Here is a 17,474-nt window from a genome sequence, read left to right on the forward strand (position 1 = left end):
GTGAAATATAGCTTTCGGGACTGTGGGAAGTATACATCCCACCAAACCATGATGTTTTAATGGTTAAAGTCGTTCCTGGAAGGGTCCTGGGAAGTATACTTACCACAAAATTAATCTGTCATTTGTGGTCCTTGGAAAGCATACTTACCACCAACTTACGTATATCCTAGAGCTTTTGGAAATGTGTTTTATCATCTCTGTCTATGCTTGATATCTTATGGTAGTACACTGCACCAAGCATATGAAAACTGCTACAACAATCAGTTTCTATTGTCATGGTATCACTACTGTTGTCGGAACAAGGTTTCAAGGAGTGTTTTCACACTGCGGTAAATAAACTTCAATATGGGTAAAAGTTATTTTTTAAGTAAAGTAAAAGAACACATAAAATAAAACAGAAAACACTGTTTTACATGTAATGGCAACACGTAACAGCTTAGAAAAGGGAAGTGGGAAGTTCATTTACCATCATAGTTTTAATACCTCAAAGGCGATGTGGTGATATATGTACCACAATAGTTCTTGGTCCTAAATCACAAAAATAAAATTATCAAAAATAAATATAGTCAGTTGATCACCATTCTAATAAGATAGTAAAAATATTATCTTTGCTGAGTTGCTACAAAAATGCACCTGCGAAAGGGTTAAAATTTCCACTAAAAACACTGCTTGTTGAAATGTGTGTCCGTTTAGTGTAAATTCGATAAACAATTCTGCATGTACTAGTTTGCTTGTCATACCTGTTACCCCTTTTATCTTTATTCCTGTAACAGGTAGCCGAGGGAATGCATTTAACAAATTATTTTGTTGTAAGAAATAGTGATCTACTACTGATATGTCACTACCAGAGTCTAAAATAACTTCCATAATTACATTATTTACAATGGATGTCAATTTCAGCTTCACATATTCCTGTGTGTGTATTTCCTTCATGTGGTTAGATATCTGTTAAACTGCTCGTAATCATACCTAATTAAGCTAGAACAGATTATTTGAGGTTCGTTTTATATTGCTTCACAGGACCAAACCTCTCCCCAGACACTAATTGGTTTTCCCTCTCTGTTATACTAGTATTGTTAAATGCATTATTGTGATAATTTCTGTAATTTTTTCCTGTTTCTATATCCATTCCTTGAATGGTTATAATCATGTCCATTACGTACCTGGTTTCCTCCATTCGTAGCATTCTCTCTACTGGGGCGAGGTCCTCTGTTAACATTACTCAGTTGATTATTGTTGTTGGTGTTGCTGCCTGTGTGCCATCTTTCTGACTGACTTTCCCATGTCAATGTGTTCTAGATATTCCAGTAAGTTGTTCACTTGTTCCCAGGCCTTCCGTAACAATTTGTCTGGCTTACATCCCTTGGTAATCAGGTAAGGACAACTTCTAATAAATGTTCCTCTTATGGGATCATTTAGATATTTTGCTTTGTTAAGATGCCATTCCGCAAAATCTCTATACCCATTCCCTGAACTACGGTTACATGGTTTCAATCCTAAAAGTTTTCATTTCAATTTCTTTTGGGCTCTGTTACTCCAATACTTAACAAAACATTGTAAGTTGTGAATATTCTAGCTTTAACCAACACCACTGTGCAGCATCACCCGTCAAGTGACTTATCACAAATCTCGTCTTATTAAAATCTGACCAGGAATCGGGTTAACAAGTCCTTAAATGACTTGCGTAATAAAATGGGGTGATATCGCAAAAAGGTGAATACTTGGGGAATTTGTGATTTAATCCTTTGTTTAGTGTTGTGGTCAAGTCAAAGCAATTGTTAGTGACTGTCCCATTCTTTAATAACAAGTCTTTTACCTCTTTCCTTAGTTCTTTCCTTGTCTCCTCCAAGCTCTAAACAGTTATTACATATCAGTGCCTATGTGCTTGAACTTTAATTATCATTGTTGTGAACTGTTGGTGTTCCCGAGACTGCAGATGTAGACTTTGTGGGGGTAGATTTATTGTGTACCAATTCTGTGCTACATACATCCTTCATTCACAAATTCAGGTTTTTGTATCCTTGGTTCCAATTCGTTACTTTATTACAGACAAAACATCGATATTCTGTTAGTGAAAGGATGTAGCTTTGTTTTAGTATTTGTTAGTTCTTTTTCTAATATCTCAATCCTCCATCCTAATTTGTCATTTTCTACATTGATATTATGTACTTGCTCTAAGGTACTGTCCTGATTAGTTTCCACTATTTCGAAGCACCTATCTATTGCGGAAACATGATTGAAACCCATATTCAATCCTGCCTCCACCATATCCGTCCTACCGAAGTTGGGCAGTGGAAGCATCAAATCCCGTTTCTAAATTCTTTAATCTGTTGTTAATTTGCACCAATTGGGTAAATTGAAGAATGTGCGCCAGGGCAGGTTGTTCTCTCACTATCCTTTAAACAATCTGTCCACCTACCTGGATAGGCTTCAGACTTGCTCTCCCTTCACTCTGCAATGGCAGATACTGGTTTATATGACAAAGTAGCTTTGACAAAAATTTCTACCAACCAAAAGGCCACAACTCCAGTCCATGGGCACCATCTGAAAGTTAAACTATCGGGCATTCGGGATTCTTGCAGGACTCGTTTGAAAAATGTCTAAAATTTCCTTTTAAGCTGGTTTATTGTCTTTAAAACTATGAAAATTGCTATCAAGTCTGTATTTAATATTCTGAAACTAACTATGCAATGCTACTGACTGTCTATGTAACAAGTTCACACCCAAAATCAGCTAGAAGATATTTAGTCTGATTCGATACTGACCCACAACTACTTGCGAGTTGACGCAGTCAGTCGTTCAGTAGTCTACTTGTACAAATGTGCTCGCCATAATGTCTCTTAATTTCTATGAAACATGCCACGTGGAGTTTATGTACTACTTGAAGTGTTCCCACGCGAAATCTCCTAAAATAAATCACCTGCAAAGCACAAACTTTCTAAAAATATACTCATCAATTACATGGGAACCAATCAAATGCGCACATTTCTTCATTTTGGCACAAATTTGATCATCGCAATGTAACATAAGTGTATACCAGAAGACGGCTCCCGAGCAAATATCTCTACTTATAGATCTGAGGCACCAAGCATTACTCAAACACGCAGGAAATGCTGAATTCCTATTGGATAGTATGTTTGGCAGCCAATCAGGTCATCTCAAGCAGTTTTATACTTGCGGTATTTCTAATGTCAGCCAATCACATTACCAAGCATAACTTAGTCTAAAAACCCAAAATTAGATAAGATTTAATTAAAAAACTAAATACAGTTCCTTTCCACAAAATAAATTACTAATAAATTCACAAATTCCCCTATTACACACATATCGTATCACATTCTCACTATGTACGTACTCCAGTCACTCTCTCAGTCATACAATGAAATAATAATTTTCCAATATACTAATCTTGAGGATAAAGCTCTTTTGTCTGTGTTTGCTTTAACAATTCATATGTTTTTGGGTGGGGTCCACCTTTGGCAAAACGCAATTTTGTTTTTTGTCCCAGACATGTTTCACTGCAGTTGCGGCATCATCAATGGGTTTTTTTATTTTATGGCTGTTAAACATAAGGAATAATATTCCAATATACTGTTAATTAAATCAGAAAACAGTGGTAATGAAACTACAGAAAATTCCAGAAAATTAGATTATATCAACCTATCCTCTTTGTTGTAGTTTCTTTTGACACCATAGGTGAATACATTACAGCCCCTACTTTGTTTCACCATCCCAGCACAGCTATTGTGTGTTTTTGGTAAAAATTTATATCTCCAAAAGTAGTAAACTTATTGATTTGAAATTTTAGCTGTGTGGTTGCATTACCTATAGAATTTGGTATACTACGTATGAAAAATATCAATCAATATTTAACAGTACTCCCTCTGATTACTAGAGATTGTGTAACGCATTACATGCAGCATTAGTCTAGTACATTGCTCATCCAGCCCAGTAGTCAATGTCAGCTGGGCAAGCGTGAGAACCAACTTCTCTCTTCCCGGCTCCACAGCAAGCTACATTTTCAATGCAAGGTGACAGTTCGTAAATAATATGCTACATTGCAAATGGGATACAACCCGTCGTCTCAGATCAATTACATCATAGTTCACTCATAGAAATTAATGTTTTTATTTTTGAGACAGATAATAAATCCGTTATCTTCTGTGGCAAGGCGTTGTCATTGTAAATTGGGTATCTCATTCTTCAAGTAATCCCACGTCGTCTTCTACTGTTGATATCAGCATGGTGTCTTGCGGTGGTTTGTAGAACGTGACCTGACAGACAGCTGCCAAACTACTTCTGCTCTGAACAACACGTAGTGCCCTTCAGACGAATGTCGAGAAACAAAGGAATGCATGACAGAGAAAACAGATGGTAGACACACATATCACGTACATTGCGATCACCGTGTACATCCATATTTCGAACATAATATTAAGTACATTGCTTCTATGAGTTCTAGTATCCTCTTTTCAGTTGACCTATATAGCTCAACAGAAAAATGAGATACTATTGCAAAAAAGAAAGCATGGACCACATCAGTTGACATTGTCGCAGAAAAAGCTGAGTAGCGCCATGGTGCAGTTGTTATGATACTAAACTATTGCATGGAGGGTCACGAGTTCAAAACTCACCTAGACTGTACAATTTTAAGTCTATATTCGGTTCAAGTACATTCTAGAAGTATCCACAAATGTCAAGAATCATTGTACTGGAATATTCTGTAGCTGCATATTTACTGTATGTGTTCTGTCCAGAGGCAGTTTGCTCCACACTCTTGTATGTGAAAGTGCTGAATAAACATTTGTTAAGTTGGTGTTCGTCATTCATCTAATTACACCTTCTTGTATATGACATTATTCTGGTGGAGACGCCGGGTATTGGAACTTGAGATAGCACACATTATCGACGACACAGTGGCTCCCACCAGGCCACAACAGAGTCGCCGTTTACGTGGCAAGAAACCAGAGTTAGAGCCATATTCAACAGACCGCAATCTATCGGAGGCAGAAGGAAAGGACGTTATGATGACTGCAACTGTGTGCCACCACATGAGACGTCCTTCCAAGTTCTCTGGTGACGATGGCCAAGATCCAAACAAGTGGCTGAAGGTATATGAGCGTATAGCCAAATTTAACAAATGGGACGACACCGTGTGTTTGGCTCTTGTCTTTTTCTACTTGGAGGGCACTGCCAAGCAATGGTACGAGAACAACGAGGAGATGTTCACATGCTGGGAAGTACTCCAGGCAGAATTGCGCAAGTATTTGAGCAACTCACGACAACAGAAGTGCAAGGCTGAAGATAAAGTGCAGGGCACAGCGCCCAGGAGAAACTACAGCATCCTACATTCAAGACGTCTTGGAGCAGTGTAAAATAGTGGATCCTAGAATGGAGGAGGAAGATAAGGTTGCACATCTCATGAAGGGTGTTGCTGAGGACATGTATCAAGCCCTACTCCTGCAGGAGGTTTCGACAGCAGATGACTTCATAAATGGTGTCAGTATATCGAGACAATGCACCAAAAACGAATTACATGCAAGAAGTTTGAATGGCTTCCAAACATTGTATCGATGTCTGTGATGGAGGATTTAAGGTAGTTAATGGATTACTTTGCAAGAAAAACTTTGATCTGCTTGGAAAGAGGTGGCTACCAGTGATTCCTAAACACGTGGACTTAGAAGTTCTACAGAAATTCCATGACATACCTGAGGCCAGATATTTAGGATTTATTAAGACATACGATAGACTCTCCAAGAGATTTTTCTGGCCAGGTTTATTTAGGAATGCCTGTCACTATGTGTCACACTGTCTAGAGCGCCAGAGGAGAAAAGCAGTTCCTCAGAAACCACCTGGCCGACTCATACCAATTTTACCAGCCGAAACGCCTTTCCAGCGTGTTGGGATTGACCACCTCTGACGACTTCCTACGTCTGCTAGTGGCAATAGACGGATTATTGTTTGCACTGATTATCTGACACGCTATGCCATTACAAAAGCCATGAAAACTGCCGAAGCATCCAAAGTAGCCAAGTTCATCGTGGAAGACATTGTATTAAAACACGGCACCCAAAAGTCGTTAATTACTGATTGAGGGAAAGTTTTTTAATCGAATCTTGTGACAGAGATAAACCGTCGGTGCAACATTACTCATCACATGACAACTGCCTACCACCCACAAACTAACGGCCTTACTGAATGCCTTAATAAGACCTTGGCCGACATACTATCAATGTTCATCAATGTTGAGCAGAGCAACTGAGATGAGGTGCTACCTTTTGTGACATTTGACTACAACACCGCCAGACAAGACACCACAGGATTTACTCCATTTTTCCTGGTGAATGGGTGTGAGGCAACTATGACGATGGACACTGTGTTTCTGTTACAGCCAGATGACGTGGATGACGACTACACCAGCCACGTGTTAACCAGAGCTGAGGAAGCTCGGCAGTTGGCTCGGCTCTGCACAATGCAGGCTCAAGAAAACGATTGCCGAAGATATGACACAAGCCACCGCCATGTTGTCTACCAGCCTGGTGGCCTCGTCTGGATCTTCACTCCTGTTCGGAAGGCTGGTCTGCCTGAGAAGCTCCTCAGGCACTACTATGGACCTTATATGGTTGAGTTGTCTGATGTTATTTGTGGTGTCACCGCCAGACACCACACTTGCTAGGTGGTAGCCTTTAAATTGGCCGCGGTCCGGTAGTATACGTCGGACCCGCGTTTTGCCACTATCAGTGATTGCAGACCGAGCGCCGCCACACGGCAGGTCTAGAGAGACTTCCTAGCACTCGCCCCAGTTGTACAGCCGACTTTGCTAGCGATGGTTCACTGACAAATTACGCTCTCATTTGCCGAGACGATAGTTAGCATAGCCTTCAGCTACGTCATTTGCTACGACCTAGCAAGGCGCCATTATCATTTGCTATTTATCTTGTGATGCATGTACCGTCAGACCGATGTTTACCAATTATGGATTAAAGTTAAGTATTCCAGAAGCTACATACTTTTTTTACTAGACTCAACTCCTTTAACTGTTCCAGACCTCACGCCAGCCTGCGTGAGCTTAAACGCGTGCGTTTCGGCTATCTCATAGTGGCTTGGCTGTCTTGCCAAGTCACAACATTACTTATGAAGTTGAAGATTTCAACTCTGACACAACAATGAAAGGTCAGAGATACGGTCCACGTCCTTCGAATGAGCCCTCTAAGGATCCTGCAACCAAGGGTAAATTCGAAACTCAACAATAGACAATAAGCAGAAAGGTGACGAAGAGCGTAGCAGCAAAAGAAGTTCTAAGAAGATCACTGCCAGGGTGAGAATCAGTCATCAGGAGGCGGAGTATGCAGGACCAATGACTTGTTCCCGGTCTAGGACGACGTACCACCGAGACACTGTTCTCTTAAGGACGGAGAAATGTCACAGAAGAAGCTGAGTAGCACCATGGCGTAGTGGTTATGATACTAAACTGTTGCATGGAGGGTCACAAGTTCAAAACTCATCTGGAGTGTAGAATTTTAATTTTTACATTCAGTTCAAGTATATTCTAGAAGTATCCACAAATGTCAAGAATCGTTGTATTGGAATGTTCTGTAGCTGTACGTATACTGTATGTGTTCTGGCCGAATGAATTGGAATGAACAAATTATTTAAATTAATGCAAGCGACAAAAATCGTACACAATGTCTGGCCTTTTCTTTAAAAACACATTTATTTACTTCAATTTACAATGATGACGCCTCACCACAGAAAAAAGCTGATTTATTATCTATGTTTTGAAAGTAAAGACAATATCTGTGAGTAAACCATTACATCATAGGTTAAAGCCAATTGCTCGTATCTCTTTCTTCAGTTGATCCAGTTGTTTGTATTGGATCCTGAACAGTAATTTTAGTATTGGTTAGTATTGCCTGTTACCAACACCTGTAACTTTGTTAAAATTGCTACTTCCGGAAAGAAGAACGTACATTCCGACTATATCCATATTGCCTGGTTAATAGTGGCTTCTGGTATCCGCACTTTTAACTTTTGTTCCCAGATCTTCCTTACTGATGTTAAATCTTGTTACCCATTTTCATTTTGATGTACCGATATTACTTAACTGTCTTCCAGTTCATTTCACACCAGGGTTGCCACATGCGAGGGTTTGTTTATATTTTAAGTTAACGCATTGTGATCTTCAGCTTGGAGCAGTCTCCAAACCCTTAACTTGTTAAATATTCTTATCTCTGAAGTAACTTAATTTTTACCAAAAGCCAAGACTAGGCAACTCCAATGTTTTAAGGCTTTTATTGCACCTTTAAATAAAACCACATATTAGATGTTCAGTATTTTGTTACAAGCGACCTTCTGGGTAGCTAATACCAAGTGTTTTTTCCCGATACAAACATACACGCATTACTCATCTAAACTTCTGGTCACTTGTATTCCTTGGGAGCATGGCTGACGCAGAAGACTCTCTCCTGCCTGCTCGTCCAAACTCCAAGTATGTCTTCAACACTCTTGGAATGGCATGGATACTAGGCGGAAAACCTCATGGAACAAAATACACAAAACAGGACTTTCACCCAATAAATCTTCTTAGCACACCAGTAAAAATACGGGCATGCGCGGCCTGCCCGAAAGTCCCGCGTCCGTAATTTTATGGATGCGTGCTCTCGTTCTTTCCCTTCCTTCCTTTGTGTGTTCTTACAGCTCCAGCTTGGCTGGGAGGTGCTGCATGGACTGTAGTTCGCGTATTGGTCACTAGATGGTGCGGGCATGCTGTGGAAGGGTGTGCTTCCCTTTTTATTTGTCGGGTTTTGTGAGTGGCGATTTTTTCCCGCGCAGTCTCAGTAGCGTCGACATGGCGAAGCGTGGCTTGACGGACGAAGTTGCTGCTTGCAAGTTATATCATGATTTAGAAGAAAGTGACGTTGATTTGTCAGAGGAAGATGTTGTAGATGACTCTGATGATGATGTGGACTATGTTCAAGAAGAAGTTTCTGGCAGTTCAGGTAAAGAATTTGACAACAAAACATATATAATTTTTGTTCAGATTTTCACTGAAAAAACTCTCAGTACGTAATTTTGATTTTATTTGCAAATACTACTCTTCTGATAGATTCAGAAGAGGAGAGCAGGTGTCCAAGCACTTCAGCAGCAAGTAATCCCGTCGATATTGTGCCTGTGGAACTAGCGAGACTGATGGCGAGGGGGAAGCCGAGACCTGCGTGCCGCACCGATTCTGAGGAAGGTTGGACGACTACTGATCGTGCACCAGATATCGATCTATAATAATAACGCTTGTCAAAAGTATGTATGAATTCGAGAAAGGTATTATATGTGGTTTTAAACAAGAAAGTCTAGGTTTTTCAATAAGAGTAATTTTATTGCTATAACTGAAACTTTTCATGAGTTGTTGTAGTTTAAAATACGTTAAAATCAGCCAGTCTTTATGGTAGAAACCCACGCGCAATGGCTCAGGACCCAAGGAGTTAGTAAACAATTGAAACTTTACATTCTGAACTATTATTCTGGATAACAAAAAGGCATGTAATTCTACTAATAAAATCTGTTAAATTTATATTCAAAATTAATATGTGATATCACTTCCACTCAACTATATTTATTTCCAAACTTTGGATACAAAATATCTGGAGTATCTCGTACCTTCACAATGTGCCCGTCAAAATAAAGCTTCAGGTAATCCCACATTATCTTATGGCAGTACTGCTTCAATTCAATATCTGCCACTTTTTTTCAAACAAAGGAAATAATGTTTTTTTTAAATTACACTTTACATCATCATCATCACCATCAGCCAGTTCTGTCACTTAATGATGTGGCCTCTTTGAGTCGCCGTGTAACAAAGCATCCCAGTAAGATCTTCCATTTCTTCCGATACTGAGCTTCCCGTTGCCAACTGAATCCCACTGTCTTCCTTATATCTCTGTCCCATCTGTCTGGTGGTCTTCCTCTGGGTCTTTTTTGGTAAATTGTGCTTCAGTCTAGGACTTGCTTAAGCCATCTACCATCTTTTGTTCAAGCAACATGACCAGCCCACTGCCATTTCAATGTATTCACACTTTCCATTATGTCAGTGACCTCCATTGTCGTCTTATTTCAACTGCTCTCTTCCTGTCTTTTTCATGTAACCCGACATCAATCTTTCCCTTTCTCTTTGGAATACTGTTAGATTCATAACAATGAACTCGTTTAATGTCCATGTTTCACAGCGGTAATTTATTATTCCAATATTTTTTCCTTGTCTGCAATTTAGCCTTGATCTGTGTCTAATGCTATTTGCTGATTCCTTCCAATAATAAGCATTCGCTTGGCTTTCTTTAAACAAGATTCATTCTCAAGACTGGCTTTTAGTGTGTCTTCTTCATACTTCCTGATGTCTTTCACACTCTTTCTCAAAGCTTTGCACACCTCTGCATATTTTATCTTATCTTTGTCTGTATCAATTTTCATTCTTCTTCTCTTGTCCATCAAACCTGTTGCTTCATTTGTCAGTTTCTTGGGTTGGTTTTGAGAGTTCCACAAGCCACCCACTTCTTCAGCTGTCTTAATTAGTATCTTTGATACTACTTCTGATTCACTTTCTTTTAATTTTCTCTGAATTCTTTCTTGAAATTCCTCTTTCCATTCTTCAAGATTTGACATTTAAAATTTTACTTTTTTGTTTAATTAGTTTTAATCTTTCATATTTTGTATTAAATTCAAATCTTGTTCCTACTAACCGATGATCACTGCTTGTCTTGAACCTGTTAAACATAGCGACATCTTTAATGTTTTGAGGCCTATTGGTCAGAATGAAGTCTTTACATATTTGCAAAAATTTTCTCATCTTCCTCATACATATAGGTTGAATAACAAAAGATCATGGGAACAAATCAAATGATTTGACCTATCTGTTTTGATGACAAAGAAATTCATCGACACTACAGTAACTTTTCCTTAATTTCCTCTAATTTTTTCAAATTTATGTGAGTTTGATTTCTTAAGGCAAGGCACTGAACATTTTTGGAAGATACGTAACACTATTTTGGTACAGGGCTTTTGAATGAATGTGTGTCTAAAAATCATGCCTATTTCTGGTTTCATAGGTATGTACTGAACTGTTTAGTGTAGAGAATTCTGGATATGACTTGAGAAAACATATAGATTCATCAATTCCCATATCATTTTCTCGGTTACCAGTTGGTGTCCTAGCAACCTACTTTTAAATGAGCCAAAGTCACTGGATAACAATTTCTTCTCAACTTTTGAAGTTTTTATAATGTTTGTCTTTTACATAATACTTAAAACATCCTTGGTTGTTTATTCTGTTACCAAACTTCTAATAATTGTATGTTGTTATAAATGGATTCTGCGGAATGTTGTCAATTCTCACAACCATTCGCTATTAGTAATGTTATGCCAGCATCAGTGGGCAGACCTTTCGCTCTTGAACTACTAGTGACTCAGCCTTATTCATCAGTGTTCTTTCAGACTTCTCCAGAGGAGCCTTCTCTATACCGCCATCTACTGCTGTCATCAAGGTTATATCAGCCATACTTTTATTTTAGTCTTATGATTTAACCTCTAAGAAAATGTGTTACCCTGTTTTACAGAGTAAAGAGTGTCTGATGATGATTCTGTAAGAGGTTAAAATGGTCGCCGAATGAAATAAATAAGTTACATGTGGTCAGGACTGTTTTTACTGAAACAATTATAAATTACTTGTACATCAAACTATAAGGGAATTTAATAAGAAAATGGAATTATTATACTATAGAGGGTGTTTCGGAAATAAACACCTAATTTCAGAACTCCATATTTATTGATAAAAACTTACTACAAACACGGTATATATATATATATATATATATATATATATATATATAATGGAAGGAAACATTCCACGTGGGAAAAATTATATATAAAAACAAAGATGAGGTGACTTACCGAACAAAAGCGCTGGCAGGTCGATAGACATACAAACAAACACAAACATACACACAAAATTCAAGCTTTCGCAACAAACTGTTGCCTCATCAGGAAAGAGGGAAGGAGAGGGGAAGACGAAAGGAAGTGGGTTTTAAGGGAGAGGGTAAGGAGTCATTCCAATCCCGGGAGCGGAAAGACTTACCTTAGGGGTAAGTCTTTCCGCTCCCGGGATTGGAATGACTCCTTACTCTCTCCCTTAAAACCCACTTCCTTTCGTCTTCCCCTCTCCTTCCCTCTTTCCTGATGAGGCAACAGTTTGTTGCGAAAGCTTGAATTTTGTGTGTATGTTTGTGTTTGTTTGTGTGTCTATCGACCTGCCAGCGCTTTTGTTCGGTAAGTCACCTCATCTTTGTTTTAATCTCAGAGACTGGTCTAGAAAAAATTGGAAATGAAATTCGTTGTCAAAAGATGGAGACAGCTTTTAGACTTACAAAGGACATCTACAACAAAAAAATGTCTCTCGAGGTACTCTAAATTGAGACATTACAACACGGTCATAAAACCAGAGTGCCTTTATGGGGCTGAAACGCTAATTTTAAACAGAAAAAAGGACATTCAAGAAATCCAAAAAAGAGAAAGAAAAGTAATCAGAAAAATTCTAGGTCCAAAATATACTGAAGAAGGAACATACAGGCTAAGAGCAAATAGTGAAATTCAACAATACACTAGCATATATTCGGATATGAAAAAACGCAGATTAAAATTTTATGGGCATATTAAAAGAATGGATGCTACCAGACTAACTAAACAAGTAGTGGAATTCTACGAAAATCGAAGTAAAGCTAAATTTGAGACAATAAAATGGATTGCTGCTATAAAAGAGGACATGAAAGAGGCAGATATAAAACAAGATGAAATTCAAGACAGAAAATTATTTAGGCAAAAAATTCATGACTGGGTAGTTGGTCAAGCTGAAAAACCAAAGAAAACTGGAACCACATGGTCTGATGAAAGGAAAAGAGCTCATTCCGAGAGAATGAAAACAATTTGGGCAGAGAGAAAGTCTAAAAGAAAATAACTGAATGCCCCGTGATTGTACTTCGTGTGGTCCAGTAGGGCCACAAACGTGAATAATAATAATAATAATATATATATATATTTTTTTAAGATATCGCAAAATCTTAAAGTTTTGGCTGTGCTGTTACAAATGCTGTGTGTCCACCAGCAGTAGCACGAACATCTAGAAAATAGCTAAATTTGTCAAATTTTACAAAGTGTATCAGCTTTTACAGAAGTTATGGCAGCTGTTTTCTGTTGTTCACTTTTTTCATCACAAGGTAAAGTGGAGATGAACACACTTTCCTTCACATATTCCCACAAAAAAATAATAAAAATAAAATAAATATTGCAATGTCGTGTCTGGGGTTCTCTGAAGCCAAGAATACAAGGCAATGTCTGGGTACCCTGTGTGCACTATGCAGCATTGAGCTATCTTCAAATGCTGCACAATTGGCTTTTTCACCAACTTCAGGATGAATCTGATGACTTCATTTTCCAATAGGATGCAGCTCTACCGACTGGCATAACTTATGTCAGTTTCTCAGTGACACACTGCCTCAGCGCTGGATAAGGTGCAAGGGTTGGCTGGTTGGTTTGGAGTGCAAGGGACTAAACTGCAAGGTCATCACTTCGTTCATCCGTTAAGTGTTGAACCAGTAGTAATCAAAGGAAGGAGGCGAAAGGCAAATACCAGAATGCCTAAGTGTAACTAACACAATAAAACAAGGTATTAAAACCAACATTTACATTGTATTGTCAATGACTGATTATTTTTGTTGTTATGAAAGCCTATGCAACCATCATTCCTTCTTATATAACCCTCTTGTCAGCCTTCGTTGTAGTCTGTTTTGTTCAAACTATTGCTGCTTTCTATCTTTAGTGATAGTAGTCCAATCGTTTGTCTGTACCACCCAGATTAATCAACAGTTTGCCCCTACATCTTGTATAGTACCAGTTTTCGTGCACTTAGAAGAACCCATTCTTATTTGTGAACTTTCATACAATTCCACTGTTATCTACGAATTTGCCTACAGGTCATTATTCAGCATGGCTTTCTCCCGATCGTCTTTTGCCGATTTGCAAATTTGACAGCTATTTTCTTTCCTACCCTCCACTTATCCTGCTTATACGCAATGGTTTCACGTTTTTGTGCATTCGTTTTTCGTCAAACTACTCTGATCGACTTTTACTGCCTTCTCCTACATTACTTTATATGCCAAGCAAATAAAATTACATTATCTCCTGGGACTTTCTCTTTCCCCATGTCCAGTTTTTAAAATATTGTCTGTCTCCTTTCTCAACTTTCCCTATAGGTTTTTTTTCCAGTCATTTTTATGCATCATATAATCAATTCTTCTGGCAAGAAATCCTCACCTACTCATCGACTCTTGCTAACCACTGTCTGATATCAGGTTTTTCTATGTAATTTTTCCCCAGCTTTTCTTCCACATTTCTATCTTTTTCCATCCTCTGCCTTTCTTTTTCACCACTCCCACCATCTGTAACAAGCTGTCCTCTCTTGCCATGATGAATCCCACCATATATTACATCAATTCTTTTCGAAAACATGCTTTTGCACTATCAAAATTAAGGTCCTGCATTCTGTTTCTTGAAACCTGCTTGTCGCGTGAAGTTACTCCCAAGCGCCTAACATTGCATGTCCCTGTTTTTGCAGGTAATCCTACTCTACACCAGGCTTTTACAGTTTCCCACGTTTCCTTGGATGGTATCATCAGCCAAACCCACTTCAGACTGCAACAAAATGCCAGACTTCACCTCAAAAACCTGTTCCACCTTCTCCTGGACTACCTCAACAGTGGTGTTTCCCTTTCTGTCCCTCTGCAGCTCCCCAAACAGCCACCACCTCTCCTCTCCTATGAACCAAGCTTGGCCAACCTTAACATCCCACAGCCTTCACCATAGCCTCCCAGACCAGTAATAACTCAATCACAAGAACTAGTCACAACAGTACCATGCTCTCAACCTCTCAGCTAAAGCACTCAGCCCTCCTGAATTATCTGTGTTATCCAAGGGTCTAACTTTCAGCCCTAAACCTGCATTTAACCATCCTGCTTTGGTGAACGGTCTCCTTTCCGTAACATGTAAAGTCAACTGGAGATATCACTTTGCAATCCAATCTCAAAACATTTCCAACATCAAGCCCGACATTCAACCCTGCCTTTAACAGTTCCGAACATGTTTTTTTTTTTCCTCCTCCTGCCACAGCTTGGTGAGCAGAATTTTTTTATCTATCCATTTACATTGTATTGTTAATAATTGATCAATTTTGTTGTTATAATTATCCATTACTGTTATCTGGAGGATCAATGTTACCGTGCTTATGCACATAATATCCAGTCTGAGGTGAAATAGTTTTAACTGACATAGTACATAAATTACAAGGGTTACGGGTCATTGGAAGGATTCTGAGGTCACTAAACTGTCTTTAATCACCATTTTGTCACCAATAAAACTTTATGTACTGCTGTGTCTGTAAGAGCACTTCCCACCTGTACAGGCAGTCTTGACCTGGAAATTATTTCATGGTGCCATCATCAGCTAGTGGAAGTATTTTAAGAAACGCTGTCATACGAAATTCTTTATACCTGCAAATCACATCACACTGTTTGGGAGTTATGCTGCAACATAAAATGTTTTGCATTTTTATGTAAATCAGCATAGATAACTGGCACTGGACAGGAGACAATTATGTGTTAACATTATATTACACATACTATTTGTTAATTTGAAGTATGTAAATGTGTTGAAGTACATAAATAAACTGTCACGCATTTACTGACCTACAGAATTTGTTTTATATAAGCAGCACACCCTGCTGCAAAATACTCTTGACAGAGCACAAAAAAGGTGACTATGCCCCTCTTACAAAGATGCTAGCAGAAATGTGGTGAAACAGCTGCCTCATTCCACCTTCCATACCAAACATTTTGGCATGCAAACATTTTCAAATTTCTGTGCTGAAACAGTGTAGCACAGAGATGATGGGAGAGAGAGAAAGTGGCAGTGAAAGAGAGAAGGGTGAAGACAATAGAAGTAGGAACCAAAGAGAGATGAGATAGTGATGGTCAGTGACAGGAGAAGAGAAAGAGAGGTGGATGGATGGATGTAGAAGCAATGGGAGCTACAGAGAGGAGAAAATGATCCTCGAGGACACGTGTGGGGAGGAGAGAATGTTTGTTGACAAGAAAGACAGTGGACTGTAAGTGAGAAAGAGACTGTGGTAATGGATCAAAAAAGTAATGGGACAAAGACAATGGCAGTGGCGGTGGGACAGCGCGACAGTGAAAGTGGCAGAGCAGGAGGTTAAGGAAGCATAAGGTAAAGGGGTGACGAGAGTGACAGTTGGTGAGAGAGACAGGAGAATGTGCCAATGGAAGCAAAAGGTGACAATGGGAGACAGACATATATACACAGTGGCAGTGAGAGGAGATACCAAGTATGAAGGTTTCACTAAAAGAGAGACTGGGTAGAAGGATTTAGAATGTTCTGTGTTAAAGTGGTTTGAATATGCCTGCATGCCAAAATTTTTGGTGAGAAAGGTGGAATGAAAACTGGGGCAGCTGGTTCCTCTTTTCTTCCACTCTCTTAAAGGGGTGCATATTTGCCTTTTTTGGGTGCCAAAAAGGGCAGTTTTCAGTGGTAGCTATTTGTATAAACTTTGGCTCCTCAAATATTTTGCCAATTTGTAATAAATAATATGTCATTATGCAACATTCTGCTCTGCTTGAGGCACACTATGGTAGGGCCTCATGCAGAATTTGTAGATGCTATATTCTGAGGGCAGGGGAGGGAGACAGGATGTGGCACACTGGGACAATAAATACTGAAATGGCCTATACCTTAATTTGTGACTTTTCGATTCTATAGCTGTATATTTTTCTCACACGTTTTGAATAACTGCTGTTTTGTCTATCCATATTTCCAGTTTGTTGAGGACATTATTTTCAATTTTGTATCAGGTACAAGTTTTATAATATAAATCAATCTACTGTCCATAAAATTTTCTAGTGTTATCATCTTGTGTACATCTCTGGAACAAGACAATTTTTCACATAAAAAAAAAGGAGAGAGAGAGAGAGAGAGAGAGAGAGTGTGTAGTAGTAGTAGTAGTAGTAGTAGTAGTAGTAGTAGTCTGCAACAGAATCAAGAACACATACAGAATCTGAAAACATATTAAAAATATAATTAAAATATGACAAAGAACCAGTGTTTGAAAGCAAAATTTATGAGTTTACATGAAAGTGCTAAACAACTAGAACTGTAATAGTATCAGAGGATAATGAAATTCAATAGATGATGATGATGCGATTTTATTAAATGTGATGTGGCAGTGGCCACAGCACTCAAGTCAAGTCAAGTCAAGTCAGTCAGTCTTCTTCAAAGGCAGCATAGTCAGACTCTGCCACAGTTAAGTCTTTGTAAAAATTAGTGTATTTTACTGGTTTTAATTAATAACATGGAAATGAACTTCGAAG

General features: G+C 38.7%; 1 protein-coding gene across 1 annotated transcript; it reads left to right on the forward strand.

Moving 5' to 3' along the window:
* Positions 1–7,951: 7,951 nt before the first annotated feature.
* LOC124596329 lies at positions 7,952–9,360 on the forward strand. The gene is made up of 2 exons (XM_047135432.1): positions 7,952–8,999; positions 9,107–9,360. Exons 1-2 carry the CDS (start codon positions 8,753–8,755, stop codon positions 9,277–9,279), a joined length of 420 nt encoding a protein of 139 aa, XP_046991388.1. The 5' UTR covers positions 7,952–8,752; the 3' UTR covers positions 9,280–9,360.
* Positions 9,361–17,474: the final 8,114 nt, after the last annotated feature.

Source organism: Schistocerca americana, chromosome 2 (assembly GCF_021461395.2).
Source record: "Schistocerca americana isolate TAMUIC-IGC-003095 chromosome 2, iqSchAmer2.1, whole genome shotgun sequence".
In the NCBI taxonomy this organism is placed as follows: domain Eukaryota; kingdom Metazoa; phylum Arthropoda; class Insecta; order Orthoptera; family Acrididae; genus Schistocerca; species Schistocerca americana.